General features: G+C 57.6%; 3 protein-coding genes across 3 annotated transcripts; 1 reads left to right on the forward strand and 2 right to left on the reverse strand.

The window, feature by feature from the left end:
- Window positions 1–1497: 1497 nt before the first annotated feature.
- IE81DRAFT_369603 (MFS general substrate transporter) lies at window positions 1498–4030 on the reverse strand. The gene is made up of 2 exons (XM_025517266.1): window positions 3282–4030; window positions 1498–3187 (listed from the first exon to the last, which is right to left on the reverse strand). Exons 1-2 carry the CDS (start codon window positions 3689–3691, stop codon window positions 1576–1578), a joined length of 2022 nt encoding a protein of 673 aa, XP_025365922.1. The 5' UTR covers window positions 3692–4030; the 3' UTR covers window positions 1498–1575.
- A 2383-nt stretch (window positions 4031–6413) lies between these two features.
- IE81DRAFT_295835 (hypothetical protein) lies at window positions 6414–8276 on the forward strand (the record flags this gene model as incomplete). Its single annotated transcript, XM_025512115.1, has 3 exons — window positions 6414–6745; window positions 6872–7983; window positions 8065–8276. 3 exons carry the CDS (start codon window positions 6414–6416, stop codon window positions 8274–8276), a joined length of 1656 nt encoding a protein of 551 aa, XP_025365923.1.
- An 865-nt stretch (window positions 8277–9141) lies between these two features.
- IE81DRAFT_354750 (carbon-nitrogen hydrolase) lies at window positions 9142–10751 on the reverse strand (the record flags this gene model as incomplete). Its single annotated transcript, XM_025516666.1, has 4 exons — window positions 9142–9602; window positions 9672–9827; window positions 9906–10321; window positions 10386–10751. 4 exons carry the CDS (start codon window positions 10749–10751, stop codon window positions 9515–9517), a joined length of 1026 nt encoding a protein of 341 aa, XP_025365924.1. The 3' UTR covers window positions 9142–9514.
- Window positions 10752–13392: the final 2641 nt, after the last annotated feature.

Here is a 13392-nt window from a genome sequence, read left to right on the forward strand (position 1 = left end):
GCACGGTCCCCTCAACCGTGTACCACACTTTCTCCGAGCGTAAGACTGCCTCAAGCCTATTCTGCCAGCTAAAGAAATCTGCCGATCCCTTGAGGACGGGCACCTTGCTGAATGAAACCTCGTTGAGTGACATTGTTGTTTGCTGAGCTTTGGGTACGGTGTTGAGCGGGGTCAGGGTCTGAGCTACAGACTCTTAATCTGTTGTGAGAAGAGATCGAATTCATAGCGAGTGGGGGCTTGACTGAAGGAACTGGAAGAGACTTATATACATGCATAGAGAGGAGGCCTGTGCGCTATTCTGACCGTTCAGATGCCTCATGCAGGAAAGGGGACTGTGCACTCAATAGTATCATCTGTCAAAGACCATGTATATTTGGTTTCCGCTCTGCCTTCGCACTCTGATCGTCTTTGTGTCTCTACCCCTTTTCATGGGCAAGCCATTGATCTACTTATCATTGGGCAGATTAGTGGGCAAATGGCTTGCCCGCAAGATATAACGATGTCAGCGAGTACGCATACACGCGCATCAGTAGGAGCGGAGGGACACTGTCCATCAAGAAGGCAATCCCTGGCTGAGTACGCAACAATGCCTACGGAAGTGAAATGTCGTAGACCAAGCCTTTTTACTGGTGTACGTTTGGCGGTTAAGACAACTGCGCCTCATGATTGTCTCCCTTCGCTGAGCGTGAGAAGACATATTGAGCTTGAGCAAGAGTAGTTATTCAGGCAACACGTCTAGGGCTACATCTTGGGTGCAGTGTCGAAATGTCCTACTGCTGCTTTGCTCGGCGCAAGGGCCTCAACTTGGTGTAAGATGGCGCATCAAGGGAGCGTAAGCGCAAGGCCCCTCCTGTCGTTGCACAGCGCGATGGACAGTCAGCGAAAGGTGGCTTGCCTGATGGCGATAGAAGTCAAAGTGCAGGAATGACTTGCTTTGGGCGCACACACCTCGGTGGAGGGAGCGCAAGATACTAGCGCGTGACAGGCTCGCAGCAGTGCCGCTTGGAATGTGACGCTGCCAGTAGGCGGCCGCAACCTGACCTGTTGCACTACGCCAGCGAATGGTAATGCATTGCGAGTGATGACAAGATGTGTGAGTGCTCGTTCGTATGGATCCTGCGTATTTACAATCTGTTGTCCGAGTGACGAGCTTTGGGAAGTGTGTATGAAACACGTCAGGTAGGTCCAATGCACACACCAGGGCCAACGTTCTTTGCTTCCGGTCGACTTGCACACACGTTGATCCAGAGCTGCTCCAAATCATTATATTTCCACAGAATGTTCTGCTCAACTCGAGACTCCCACAATTCACGATTGTTCAGCGTCGAGCGAGTCAGGTCACCGAAGTCACTTATAGCCGAGGGTCTACTTTGCGCTTTGCAGCGGACGCTCGTCAACGAGCGTAGATTGAAATCAGTGAATGACTTGGCACCCGATCTAGCAGGATACGCGGGAGAGGCCGGCGGGTCTTGGCTTGCACTCGGTAATCAAAACATTCAGTAATCATCGCATTCGGTTTTGAACATTCAAGAGTGACGTAAGAACGAGATGGAGTGAAGCCATACAAGAATGCATCTAGGCGGCGAGGGGCTTGCGAGGAGGGAAATCCCACGCGTCTCGAATGGCGCGCCAGGCTTTTTGGCCTGACGTGGTCGGCGGCGCTTCGTTGGAAGTGTCGCGCACCACAGGACCGCCCACATCGTTGCCGTCGAGATCCCGCTTGCTGACGTGGTTGTGTTGAGTGCCGAGGTAGTAGTTGGGCACGAAGAAGGTGATGATGACACCTGCAGCGCTGACGACGATGGCGACGATGAACATGATCCCTTGCACACGCTGGTACGCGGCAATCCCTCCGATTCGGATGGGGTCATCGAGCGGGTAAGAGCGCAGCGTCTTGATGCTGGCGTACACTTTCCTGATCGTCGCGTCGGGCACCGTGGCAGGAATCTCTTCGCGCATATAAGTCAGCATCCTGTTTTGCCAAATGCTCGCACAGACCGAGCTGCCCACAGAGCTGCCGACGCTGGAGATGAGCGAGACGGTGTAGATCGTAGTGACCAGATCTCTGTGAGCGACTGCACACTGGGAGGCTAGCCGAGCGCCACCGACCATCATGCCGGACATGGCGATCAAGATGCGCGAAATGGCCAGCGCGGCAAGGTTGGTGGTGGCGCGGTTGCCAGCGGTCATGCAGATACCGTAGCCGATGAGCTTGGCGACGCTGCCGAACAGCATTTGAGCCTTGAAACGGTGAAAGCGGCGCTGGAGCAAGCCGTTGAGGATGCCAAAGAAGCAGAGACCGACGGTGGTGGTGGCTGTGAGTGCTGTCCACTGGTAGTCGGTGAGATCTTGAGTGACGTAGATGTAGGAGCTAAAGTAGATGGACGCCACAAAGCTTCCGAATTGCGCCAAAAAGTCGATGAGGACTGCGACGAGGAAGGCGCGGTTGCGAAGGACGCGTCGCGGCGCGAGCGGCACCGGCGCACCGTACTGCTCCCAAAGAGCAAAGATGACCAGCAGGACGAAACCGACGACGACCATGGCGATCATGCTCGGGTTGGACCATCCGCCTTGCGCACCCTTGGCCAGACTGAATGGCAGCAGCAAGAGGCCGAAGCCAAAGGCGAAAAGCAGCAATCCCACCAGATCCATACTGATGGAAGCTGCGACGATGATCTGCCAAGTCGTCTGACCGCGCGTCGTCGACTCTTGTCCGCGACGCTTTATGCCGGAAGCTCCCATGCTGATCATGCCGAGTTGCGCTGCCTGTCGCTGCAAGGCGAATAGGAGCACGATGACGGGTCCCAGGAAGGCGGGCATGAGGATGCAGAACATGCCCAGAGCCCAGCGCCACTGACCGTAGTCTGCGTCGGTGATGCCTAGGCCATCGACGATGAAGCCGCCAATGTATGCCGTGATAAAGTAAGGAGAGGTGAGGCCGGATGTGAAGAACTGCCTCCATTGTAGCGGCGTCAGATCGCTGATGATAATGTCGCCCAACAAGTCGATGCCGGCCTTGGCGAAAGAGGTGAAGCACAAACCGATGATGTAGGCAGCCCAAGTTTCGGAAGTGGCAGCGACGATGAAGCCAACGCAGTAAAAGCAGAGGGTGATGGAGTAGGTGAATGGGCGAGACGTGTAGTCGGAGATCTTGCCGAGGAAAGGCTTGGAGACGGCAGCGATGATGCTTTTTGAGGGGGGGGAGGGGAGGACAGCCAGCGTCAGCGATGGGGTTGGGGAGCATGAGCATCAGTGCCGTGTGCGCGCGGGTCGCTACTCACCTACTCGCAGTAGTGACGGCCGAGATCTGCGCGTGTCTGCCGTACAGCGAGCCGATGATGGGCGTAAAGATGTTGCCGGTGAGGCCATTGTCGAGAGCGTAGACGAACATGGTGCACCAGATGAGGATGCCGAGCAGCCAAAGCAGCGCCTTGCCACGCTTGTGAGAACGCAAGAGCCGGGTGAAAGCTTCGGCGCGAGCCACACCTTGCGCGCCCTCTTCGGCGACGATCTCTTCTCGCGCATCGCGGCTGTGCAGGGAGCCATCATCGTCGCTGTGACTACCGGCAGACTTGGAAGGCGTGTCGTGATCGTGATGGTGATTGTGCTGCTTTGATGCTTCGTTGTAGTCGTAGCTTGGGGCATTCGCCTCAATCTCCGCTATGGGAGCGTGAGGCTCTTGTCGCGACATGATGATGGAGCGCCAAGCGGGGGAAGGGGATGGGGAAGGGGAAAGGGGAAGCGGTTGTGACAGGGAATGGGGGACAGGGCAATGGCAATCTACGTGGCATCACCATTCGCCATCGAGACGAGTTGGAGTCACGTATTTATGGACTCGTCGAACCGCACCATCCTTGTCGCTGATTGCACGCATGATTGTTCGCATCCCCTGAATTGCTCAATCAAATCATTCAGTCACAGTTCGCCGACCCCGAATCAATTCAGCATCTGGACAGCGGGAAGGGGGGGCGGGCGAAACAAAAAACTTTGCATCCCGCGCATCGTTGCCCGAGGGTGGCCGGGTGACAGGTGACGGGTGTGTGAGTGACGAGTGGCGAGCGGCGAGCGGCGAGCGGCAATCATGCTCGCCGCGCAAAAAACTTTTACACCGCAAAGGCAATCAAATGTGAATCGCGAATGTGAATCACGAAAGGCGAATCACGATTGTTGCATCGGCAAGGGGTGGCGGGGCGGGGATGTGCGGTGCGCGCGGTATCTGATCTTGGAAGATTCGCCGTTGCTGCTGCTGCTGCTGCTGCTGCATGCTCCACCTCTGCGCACCCGCGGCCTCTTATCGTTCAGCGATACTCGTGACTCGTGAGTCGTGACTGCCTGCATGCACGGTGCTTGCTGAGCTGCAACATTCGTGATTGATCGAGGCAGTCTGGCGGTGTGAGCTTTGCGAAAGGAGATGGAGGCAGGCATGCAGGACCAGCAATTTGGATGGACGCACGCGCACGCAGGACTAGCGTGCGTCCCTCTCTCCTCCCGCAGGCGTGTGCCTGTGTACCTGTGTGCCTGTGTGCCTGCTGCCTGCTGCCTGCTGCCCGGCGCGGCGTGGCTCTGCTTGATTCGCGACTCGCGGCTGAACCGCTGTTTTGGCGCGATGACCGAGCTACGGCGGCAAGGGGGGACCTGGCTGGCTGGCTGGCTGGCTGCATGCATGGCTGGTGCTGCTCCTGCACGCGCGCGCGTGCCTTCTGCACTCACTCACACTCGACCTCGTGGAGCGCGCCGCGCGGGCAGTGATCGATGCTGTAGCCTCTTCCATCCATCAGATACCGGTAGGCATGCATGCAGCCAAGCAAGTTTTGAGTGATGGTGGTGCGTGCACGCGAGCGAGCGAGCGTGGGAGAAGCAGAGGCTACAAGAGACCCGCGAGCAGAGCGAACACCGCTCGAGGGGAGATTACAGTCGTGGGTACCGTACAGCGATGCGGTTGCGGATGCAGTGCCCCGCCACCGAGGTGCACACGATCGGACAAGGCTGGCTAGATGCCGCGGGCGCCTTCTCGCCCATCCAATCCAGACTCGTGATTCGTGACTCAGTGAGCTGATTGCGATGCGATGCGATGGATGCTTCGGCAGCAACGAGTCGAAAAGTTTTGAGCAGCAGCAGCAGCAGCAGCGGAGTGCGAAAATCAGGACGCAACACCCATGGCGCGCATTGACCCGCTCCGCCAATCAGTCGGCGAATTGGGCGGACAGTCAAGCTGAGAAGCAAATACTCGCTCGTGACTCAAAAGTGTCCGAAACTATGCTGATCAGAAGTTGCATGAGTCGAGAAGTGAGAGTTTGAGTGAGAGCGAGAGCGAGAGCGAGAGCGTCGCCGGCCTGACCCAGCGTCGCGCGCTTCAACGCTCGTCGATGGGCGTGCTTGACCACTCGAAGCACTCGCACTCGCACTCAACACGCACTGATTCATCTTTCTGCGCGCGAGGAAGAAGGTTGAGTGAGGATCGATCAGATTGATGCCAAGAGCGTGTGCGCGTGCGTGTGCGTGTGCGACCGTGATCGTGAAAGAGTCGTGAGCCTGGGTGGTCGGTCTCGCAGCCCTAGCGATGGAGAGGCTGCGTGCGAGATGCGCTCACGATCCACTCTCACTCACCACTCACACTCACGCCGACAGCTCGCTGATCTGCTTGGCTGTGAGACGCACTGACCGCATGGCAGCCCTGGCTGGCTGATGGCTCGATAGTCACGAGTCACGAGTGTCCGCATAGGCGAGAAGATGTCCCGTGGCTTGCCGTCTGCTGCAGTCCGCAGTCCGCAGTCCGCAGTCCGCAGTCTGCAAGCCAAGATCTTCCAGCCTGACCAAGCCAACGCAACGCAACGCGCATCTCCGTCTTGGCTTGGCTTTCTTCTTTCGCCCCCGCCCCCGCCTCGCCTTCCTGCACCTCCGCTTTTGACTGACCGTTCGCCCCGCAGCCGTCAGCCAGCGCGGCCTTCTTCGATGTGGATTGTGCCGATGTCGCTCGCTGCTGCTGCTGTTCTTCCGCTCGCTCGCACTCAAGACTGAATCCTGAACGAATATGCATGCACCTCCCGCAGGTCTGCGTTTGCTTGGCATTCACGTGATCTTAGTCTTGAGTAGTCTTGAGTCTCGTTGCTTGCTCGTGTCCCACCCTCCATCCATCCATCCATCCGTCCGTCCTTGCCATCACAAGTATCGCTCACAGGCCCGCGGATCATCGACCCACCTTTCCGGTGTTGCTACCATCGCCTCCCCGCTTGCTGTGCTCGAGCGCGTCGCGGACCACACGAAGCGTTGATGCATTGACCATTGAAGCACACCAGCGTGATCTTTCATACGCCTGGCGCACCTTGATCACCATGTCGACCACCGCGACGCTTCAAAGCGTCTTCACCGTCGCCCAGCAGCAGCAGCAGCAGCAGCAAAGACAAACTAGCTGGATGGACGATGGTCAGGAGACGTCCCAGCCCGTCAACTCATTGTCCGCGCTCCCACAACCGCTCGCGCTTCCCAAGCTTTCCCATCGCCTGGTAGAGACGCTTCGACGCTACGCACCGCTCGGCTTCACCGCGTTTGGTGGGCCTGGCGTGCACGTGGTCATCCTGCGCAAGCTGTTTGTCGAGGATTTAAAGTGGGTGGACCACACGTTGTTTACGGATCTGTTTGCGCTGGGCAATGCCCTACCCGGCCCTGGCTCCACACAGCTGGCATTCTCCATCGCCGTCGTGCGCGGTGGCTCGTTGTGCGGTCTGCTGGCTTTCTTGCTGTGGAGGTGAGCGAGCGGTGATTGCCGTGGCTCATTGGTGGCCCCACGCCCATTCAGGGCGCATGACTGACCCAGCTAGCGGCAACGCAACGCACCGCACCGCACCGCACCGCACCCACGACGACCATGCAGCTTGCCGGGAGCCATCGGGATGACGGCGTTGGCTGCTGGGGTGCGCAATCTGCCAGATCGATTGCCCGCCATCCTGCTAGCCTTTCTCACCGGCCTCAACGCAGCTGCAGTCGGTCTCATCGCCTTGGCAGCTTGGCAATTGGCCCAAACCGCCATCACCGATCTGCCGTCCAGGCTCATCGTCCTCACGAGCGCATCAGCCGGCATATGCTACCACGCGCCGTGGATGTACCCCGTGCTGATCGCTCTCGGCGGGCTGGCTGGTCTGGCAACGGACTACGCACCCCGCGGCATTCGAACGGCTCGACGCAAGTGGGCTAGTCGCAGGCCCCGCCGTCAAGACTCCATCTCGGCGCCTGATGCGTCGACCGCGGCCCAGGTCTCTGGAGCGGACATGGAGCTGCAAGGCACGTCGCTGCACTCGCACTCGATCACGCAGACCTCCGCTATCCCCGAGCTGAGACAGCGTCAACGCATCCACGGCGCTGATCGTCCTCCTGCTTTGCGGTCCGAGAGCAGCAGCGTTGGCGCAGGCGCAGGCACAGGCACAGGCACAGCACAATGGTCAGGGACAGATACGCCGCCCTTGCGACCCATCTTGGTGCCAAGCAAGAGGCTCGCATTCAGCATTGGAAGCGTCTTTGCCTGCTCCCTCATCGTTGTGCTCGTGCTTCGCTCCCAGCTGCGAGAAAAAGGAGTCGAAGGGGCTTCGGCTCCGCGCGAGCTCGATTTGGTGGCCAACATGGCTGTTGCTGGTTCCATCATTTTTGGCGGTGGACCTGTCGTCATCCCTCTGCTTCGCGGCTACATTGTGGATCCTGGCTGGGTGACCTCACGTGACTTTCTCTTCGGCTTTGCCATCCTCCAGGCGTTTCCCGGTCCCAACTTCAACATTGCTGCCTACCTCGGCTTCCTTGCGGTCCCTTCCAGGCCCCTCTTGGGCGCAATCCTGGCTTGGGCAGCCATCTTTGCACCTGGCATCATGCTCAAGCTCGCTCTGCTGCCCCTGTACAAGAGCTGGCGCAGTCTGAATCCTGTGCGCAGCTTGCTTCGCGGACTCAATGCTGCAGCTACAGGCCTCGTGTTCACAGCCGTCTGGCAGCTCTTTCTAGGTGAGCCTGCTCCCTCCATTCCCACCTACGGCGTGAGCTCGCTCGGTCTGCTGACACGCACCCCTTTGCACATCGCTCCAGTCGGCTACATCTACCAGCCGGCTGCAGAGCCGGCCTTGCAAGGCGATCCCGCTGCTACCAGCGCATCTGCTCCCCTGACATCAGATCCGTGGTGGGGCGTTGTTGCCGCGTTCGCATTCGTCCTCACGCAGTGGTGCAGGTGTCCGCCAGCTTTTTCAATCTTGCTTGGTGGAGCCGCTGGTCTTGCGTGGCACGGCGTGCGAGCGACGTGACGCGGAGCGCGCGAGTCGCATCTCGGCAAGTCGCGCAAGATGCTCTAACGGTGCTACCGCTGTCCATTTGGTTGTCACATCTCAGCGCACTTGCATGACGTAGGAAGGGGCAGCACAGGTCAAGCCTGACTCTAAAGATTTGCTCAGCTGGTAGCGCGTTGCTTCCAGAATGTCAGCAAAGCGCACTCGGCGATCAGGTCTACCAACGGCTAATCGGCCAAGGACAGGTCATCGGTCTGACCGCAGGGTCGGACTCGGGGTGAAAAACTCTGGACCTCGTATTCTGACACCTCCAATCCCTTGCTTGTACGAACGGCGGTCATCGTCGTCGTCATCTCAGCTTTGCCTAGCAAGGCTTCCCGTCGCGATCTACAGCCGCATCAAGTCGCAGTGGGCGGTCCACCTAAGCGCAAGCACATCGGCTGGTGCAACAATTGGAAATTTTCCAACGCTGCAGCCTTCCAGCGATGAGCCCTGGTCGTGACGTTTGATGCGCGTTCGTGTCCGCACTGTCCTGCCAGGAAGAGAATGATGGGTCAGCTTCGGGCTCCGACAAAGGCCTTGAACAAGGAAATTCAAACACACTGCACCTGCGCGCACGCGGTCCCATCACGGATAGCAGGACTCCTTTCATTGCGATACTTCGCAGGGGCTGCGGGCTCAAGCTTTCCTCTATGAACTCGATCAAACGCATTCATTCTTGCAAGAAGAGGTGGTGATGGGGAGCGTGCTGCCCTACACAGCTTGGGCAATTTGTGCGAGTCATGACAAGCATCACGCTGGCATCGCTTCAAAGATGATGCCCATTTGAAATCCATTTCCAGACGCAATTGCTGAATGCCGACGAAGCGAGGCGCTTCTCCTCCAAATCAATTGTCTCATCACCGAACGCAGCGCGTCCACCCATTTCCTTTTGCTTCACGTAGGGAATCGCACTCATTCCCGGGCTTCCGCTGGACCATGTCTTTCGGTCGGTCAACAGAGAAGCTCTGAAAAACTTTGGCAAACGATTTCAAATCAAACTGTGGCAAACGATTTCAGATCAAACTGTGGCAGAGATCAGTGACTGGAGTGCACTCGGTCTGTCGCGTCACACTCTGCACTGTTCTGGCATACGTCACAATCCGCGACTGCTGTGGAATGAACACGCGACTGTGGAATGAACACGCGACGGGAGAGTTTGCAGCGAGATCGCTTGCACCTTTGAAAGTCGAGGCGCGCATTGGGCACGCTGTGCTTCATGCTTGTGCAGTGAATTCGGTCACATCTGGCTGCTTCGTCTCCCCCGAGGCAAGCACGCTCTGCACTTGACGGTTGACCGACAGTCTGGGGGAGTGGGTGGTGGAGAATATCAACATACAGCTTCGTCGAAGTGCCAAATCGCGATGGACTCACCGAAGTAGATCGGGGCGACTGTAGTGACCGACGCAATCAGCAAGCAGCTTGGTCGCGTTTGACATCGAGTAGTCGATTTCGGCGTAGAGGATGCCCTCCTCTGCGCATGGCAGAGGTGCGGTCAATTCGCGCCCATCCGGCGCAAAGATGGCAGCGCTGCATGAGGTTGGGATGACCGCATCTCGATCAGCAATGTCTCGCCCGGCTCTGAGGTCGCACCATGTTCGGACTCACCAGCCTCCACCAGGCGGAAGGAAGAAATCGTGATCGGAGGGTCCATTGGGTCGGTAGTCGAGACCGACTGCCTCGGCATGCTCCTCCGTGACCAGCTGCGTCGTCATGACGGTGAAAGAGCCACCTTCGATGGCGTACACGGAAGACAGAGCCTTGACACCGCCGCTGGTCATCGAGTATGGCTCGCCTCCATTGAGCGGGAAGCAGCCAGGCCACGAAGCGACGTGGATGTGTTCGTGCAGCGAGTACGTGTGGTACTTGAGCAGGGGCTGGATGTGTTCCCAGCACTGCAGATTGCCCACGCGCCCAAAGGGAGTGGTGACGACGTTGTCGAGCGCGTCACCTGACGCTTCGCCGAACAAGACCCTCTCGAGCCCAGTCGGCTTGATCTTGCGTCGGATATTGACGATGCTTCCCTGGAGAAAAGTTCAAAGAACAGATCTGAGCAGTGCAGGGGAAACGCCACACAGGGAGACTCACCTCGCTGTTGATGATGCAATTCGACATGTACATTGATCCGTTTCTTCTCTCGGCGAAACCAAATGACGTCCAGATGGAATTGGCAGCACAGGCATCCTTGATCAGCTGAATCTCGGGCGAGTCGGCTGTCAGCGCATTGGCAGCGTACTTCATGCTGAAAGGCATCGACGATCCAAAGTCCTTGACCCACAGGAAGTATGGGTAGCCTGGGATCCAGAGCTCGGGAAATGCGACGAGCTTGGCGCCACTGGATGCTGCTTCTTTGATCAGCGTACACGTCTTTTCAGCTGTGGCCCTGGCATTGAGCCAGACAGGCTCAGCCTGGACGGCAGCGACCTTGAAAGGGGGCACGTTTGGGACAGCCATCGCGTGTCAGCACAGAAGAGGATGATGGGGCAATGGGAGTGGGACGGCTAAGTCACATTGCTTTACTTTTGGTCGGTGCCACTTCTTATTAGCCCCCCCCCCCCCCCCCCCACGGTCATCCTTATCGCGCGCGTCCAGAAGAGATAAGGACGAGAAGGGAGTGGCGACGTGCGGTGCATCACTCGACGCATGGAGAAGAATTAAGCAGCGTGGCATCTGCTCAGGTGCGGAGTCCATTTTGTGCCAACAGCCATATCGGTTTCTCCGACTCTTCCCTACTGCTCTGGTGCCTGTTCCTGATCCGCGTCAGAACTCGACTGCCGCGCTTGTCTGGAATAACCACCCTGCAGAAAGAGTCCGGTCCGAAAAAACGTTGCCGCTCGGGTGAAAGCTTGCCTGTGCTCAGCGCGGCGCGCGTGGCTGCTGATGGGGCGCGCTCGGATAAATGGAGGAAGGGCAAACCAGCTGGTTTGTCCGAGACAGAACTTGGCATGCAAGATAAGGTGGCGATCGAGCGCTGTGCTCAACAGACCTGGAGTCGATGCGGGCCTCCTTTCGTTGCCATTCACCCGTCCTGGCGATCCGCCCGTCGCTCCTCGCAGGGTGATCAGAGGCTTGCCGAAGTTGTTTTCGTTGGGCTGGTTCACCCGATGTCCTTGTACGATAGATAAGATAACAAAGAAGCGAGAGCGTTGCTTGTCGGGCTCCCCAACCAGTCGAAGATCTTTCGGAAGGTGTGAAAGGCAGATTTCCAATCACCCTTTGCTTGCCAGAGGCTTTGCTCTGTGCAAGATGCAGTCATTCGTGCTGGTGTCACTACCGCTCGATGCGCGGCAGCTACATGCGCGAGATGTGGGCGCGCGCGCACCCATCACTCGGTTCAAATTTCTGCATCACCGTCACAAAAAGAAGGTGCGACAAGCTCGATGCAGCTATACCCTCCCACCTGCAATAACTACGAATGCAGCCCAGACAGCTGTTGGAAGAGTGTGTACCTCCCTGATTTGCCCACTTTGCTCGATTCGGCGCAGGCGCAAAAGACCTTATCATCGCGATGACAGTGAGGGACGCTTGCCAAAAGCCTCATGTCGCCGACAGGTCGAGATTCTTCCCAATGCATCATATTCAAAGTGACTGACAGCGCGGTACGGACGATCGCTTGGTGATCGCGTAATGGCTATGCAAAGCAGCATACACGACGGACACAAGAGGGCAGCTTCGAAGCTTCATCGGCCAGCGCAGAGAGGGAGAGTGGTGGATTAACAAAGTATCGCGAGATGCTTTTTTCGCCTTTGAGGGATCGTCTTCCAAAAGTGATCACAAAGACTGTCGCTAGCATGAATCTGCGCGCGCGAGAGAAGATGAGCAGCCCGATAAAGCAATACTATGTTTGGATATGTACCGTGCTCTTTTACTTGATGGACCCAATGTCGACCTACGTAAACGTAGGCCCACGTCGACCGTCAAAGCTTGCGCGATCGAGCAGCTGCGCATACTGATCCTCTTGTCTTTGAAGCAAGCAAAGTTGCACGGTGTTCAGCCTCTGCGATATTTGCTCTGGTCGGGTCTGGTCCAACACTTTTGAGGCACCTTGCCCCGAAATGCTACACCCGGTCTTGATGCGAAGAAGGCAGGGGGATTGCCTTCCACGACTGTGCGTCAATGCCTCTTGTCAACACAGATAACCTCGAGGCCCAGCAAGATCACGCATTTGGCCTGGTCTGCCTTCAAGGTGCTCTCGTTGTAGGTGCAGAGCAAATAGCATAGCACTCATCTCAACATCACGCTTGGATTCTTCTCACGATCGGAGCTCAAGCATGTCGCCCATGCGCATGACCTGGACAACACTCTCTCGGTACATCTCGGCGAGATGCGCGTCTCTAAGCTTAAAGTTGAGCAGCAGCGGTACGGGTCTATCAGCTGCCACGGCGACTCGGCTGTGCACATGACTTTGAGCATTAATACACGATTACCGTCGAGGCTTGTTGACAATTTTGTGCGGTATCAGGCTACATTGCAAGATGTCGGTTTGGAGCGTTCCTTTGATCCACTTGCTTAGTCCAGAGGTAAAAAGCCTATATATATGAGCGAAGTCTTGGGCGCAAAAGCGGATGCGCAAAACAGGCTGCCCGCCAAAGGACGCTCCATCTGAGCAGCAGCCTTGCGCTTCACCTTTTCCACGGCTTTGCAGCAACGCATTGGCTGCCGGTCTCCTCTCCTCGTTAGCTCCTTGGCTGCAGCCTCCTTTGCCTGCTTCACCGCCTGCTGCTTCCTTTGGGTGAAGGATCTTGTCCCAGCCAAGAGACGCAGCGCACGCATGGTTGGTGTTCTGGATGGCGCGCAAATCGCACCCCTCAGCGGGCTTTGGTAGCGCAGAGTGCTCTGGTGCCGTGGGGGTTCTGGTAGCGCAGAGGGCTCGCGCGGGCGCTGCATGTCCAGTACCGCAAAGTGCTCCTGTGCCGATAGCGCAGAGTGCTCTGGTGCCCTGCGGGATTGGTCGAAGTCCCGCAGAGTGCTCTCGCGCCCTGCGGTATCGGGTTGGATAGCGCAGAGTGCTCTGGTGCCTTGCGGAATTGGTTCCGCAGGCGCCACGGGTCCAAGTACCGCAGAGTGCTCTAGTGCTAGTAACGCAGAGTGCTCT

Source organism: Ceraceosorus guamensis, assembly GCF_003144195.1.
Source record: "Ceraceosorus guamensis strain MCA 4658 unplaced genomic scaffold IE81scaffold_192, whole genome shotgun sequence".
Taxonomy (NCBI): Eukaryota; Fungi; Basidiomycota; class Exobasidiomycetes; order Ceraceosorales; family Ceraceosoraceae; genus Ceraceosorus; species Ceraceosorus guamensis.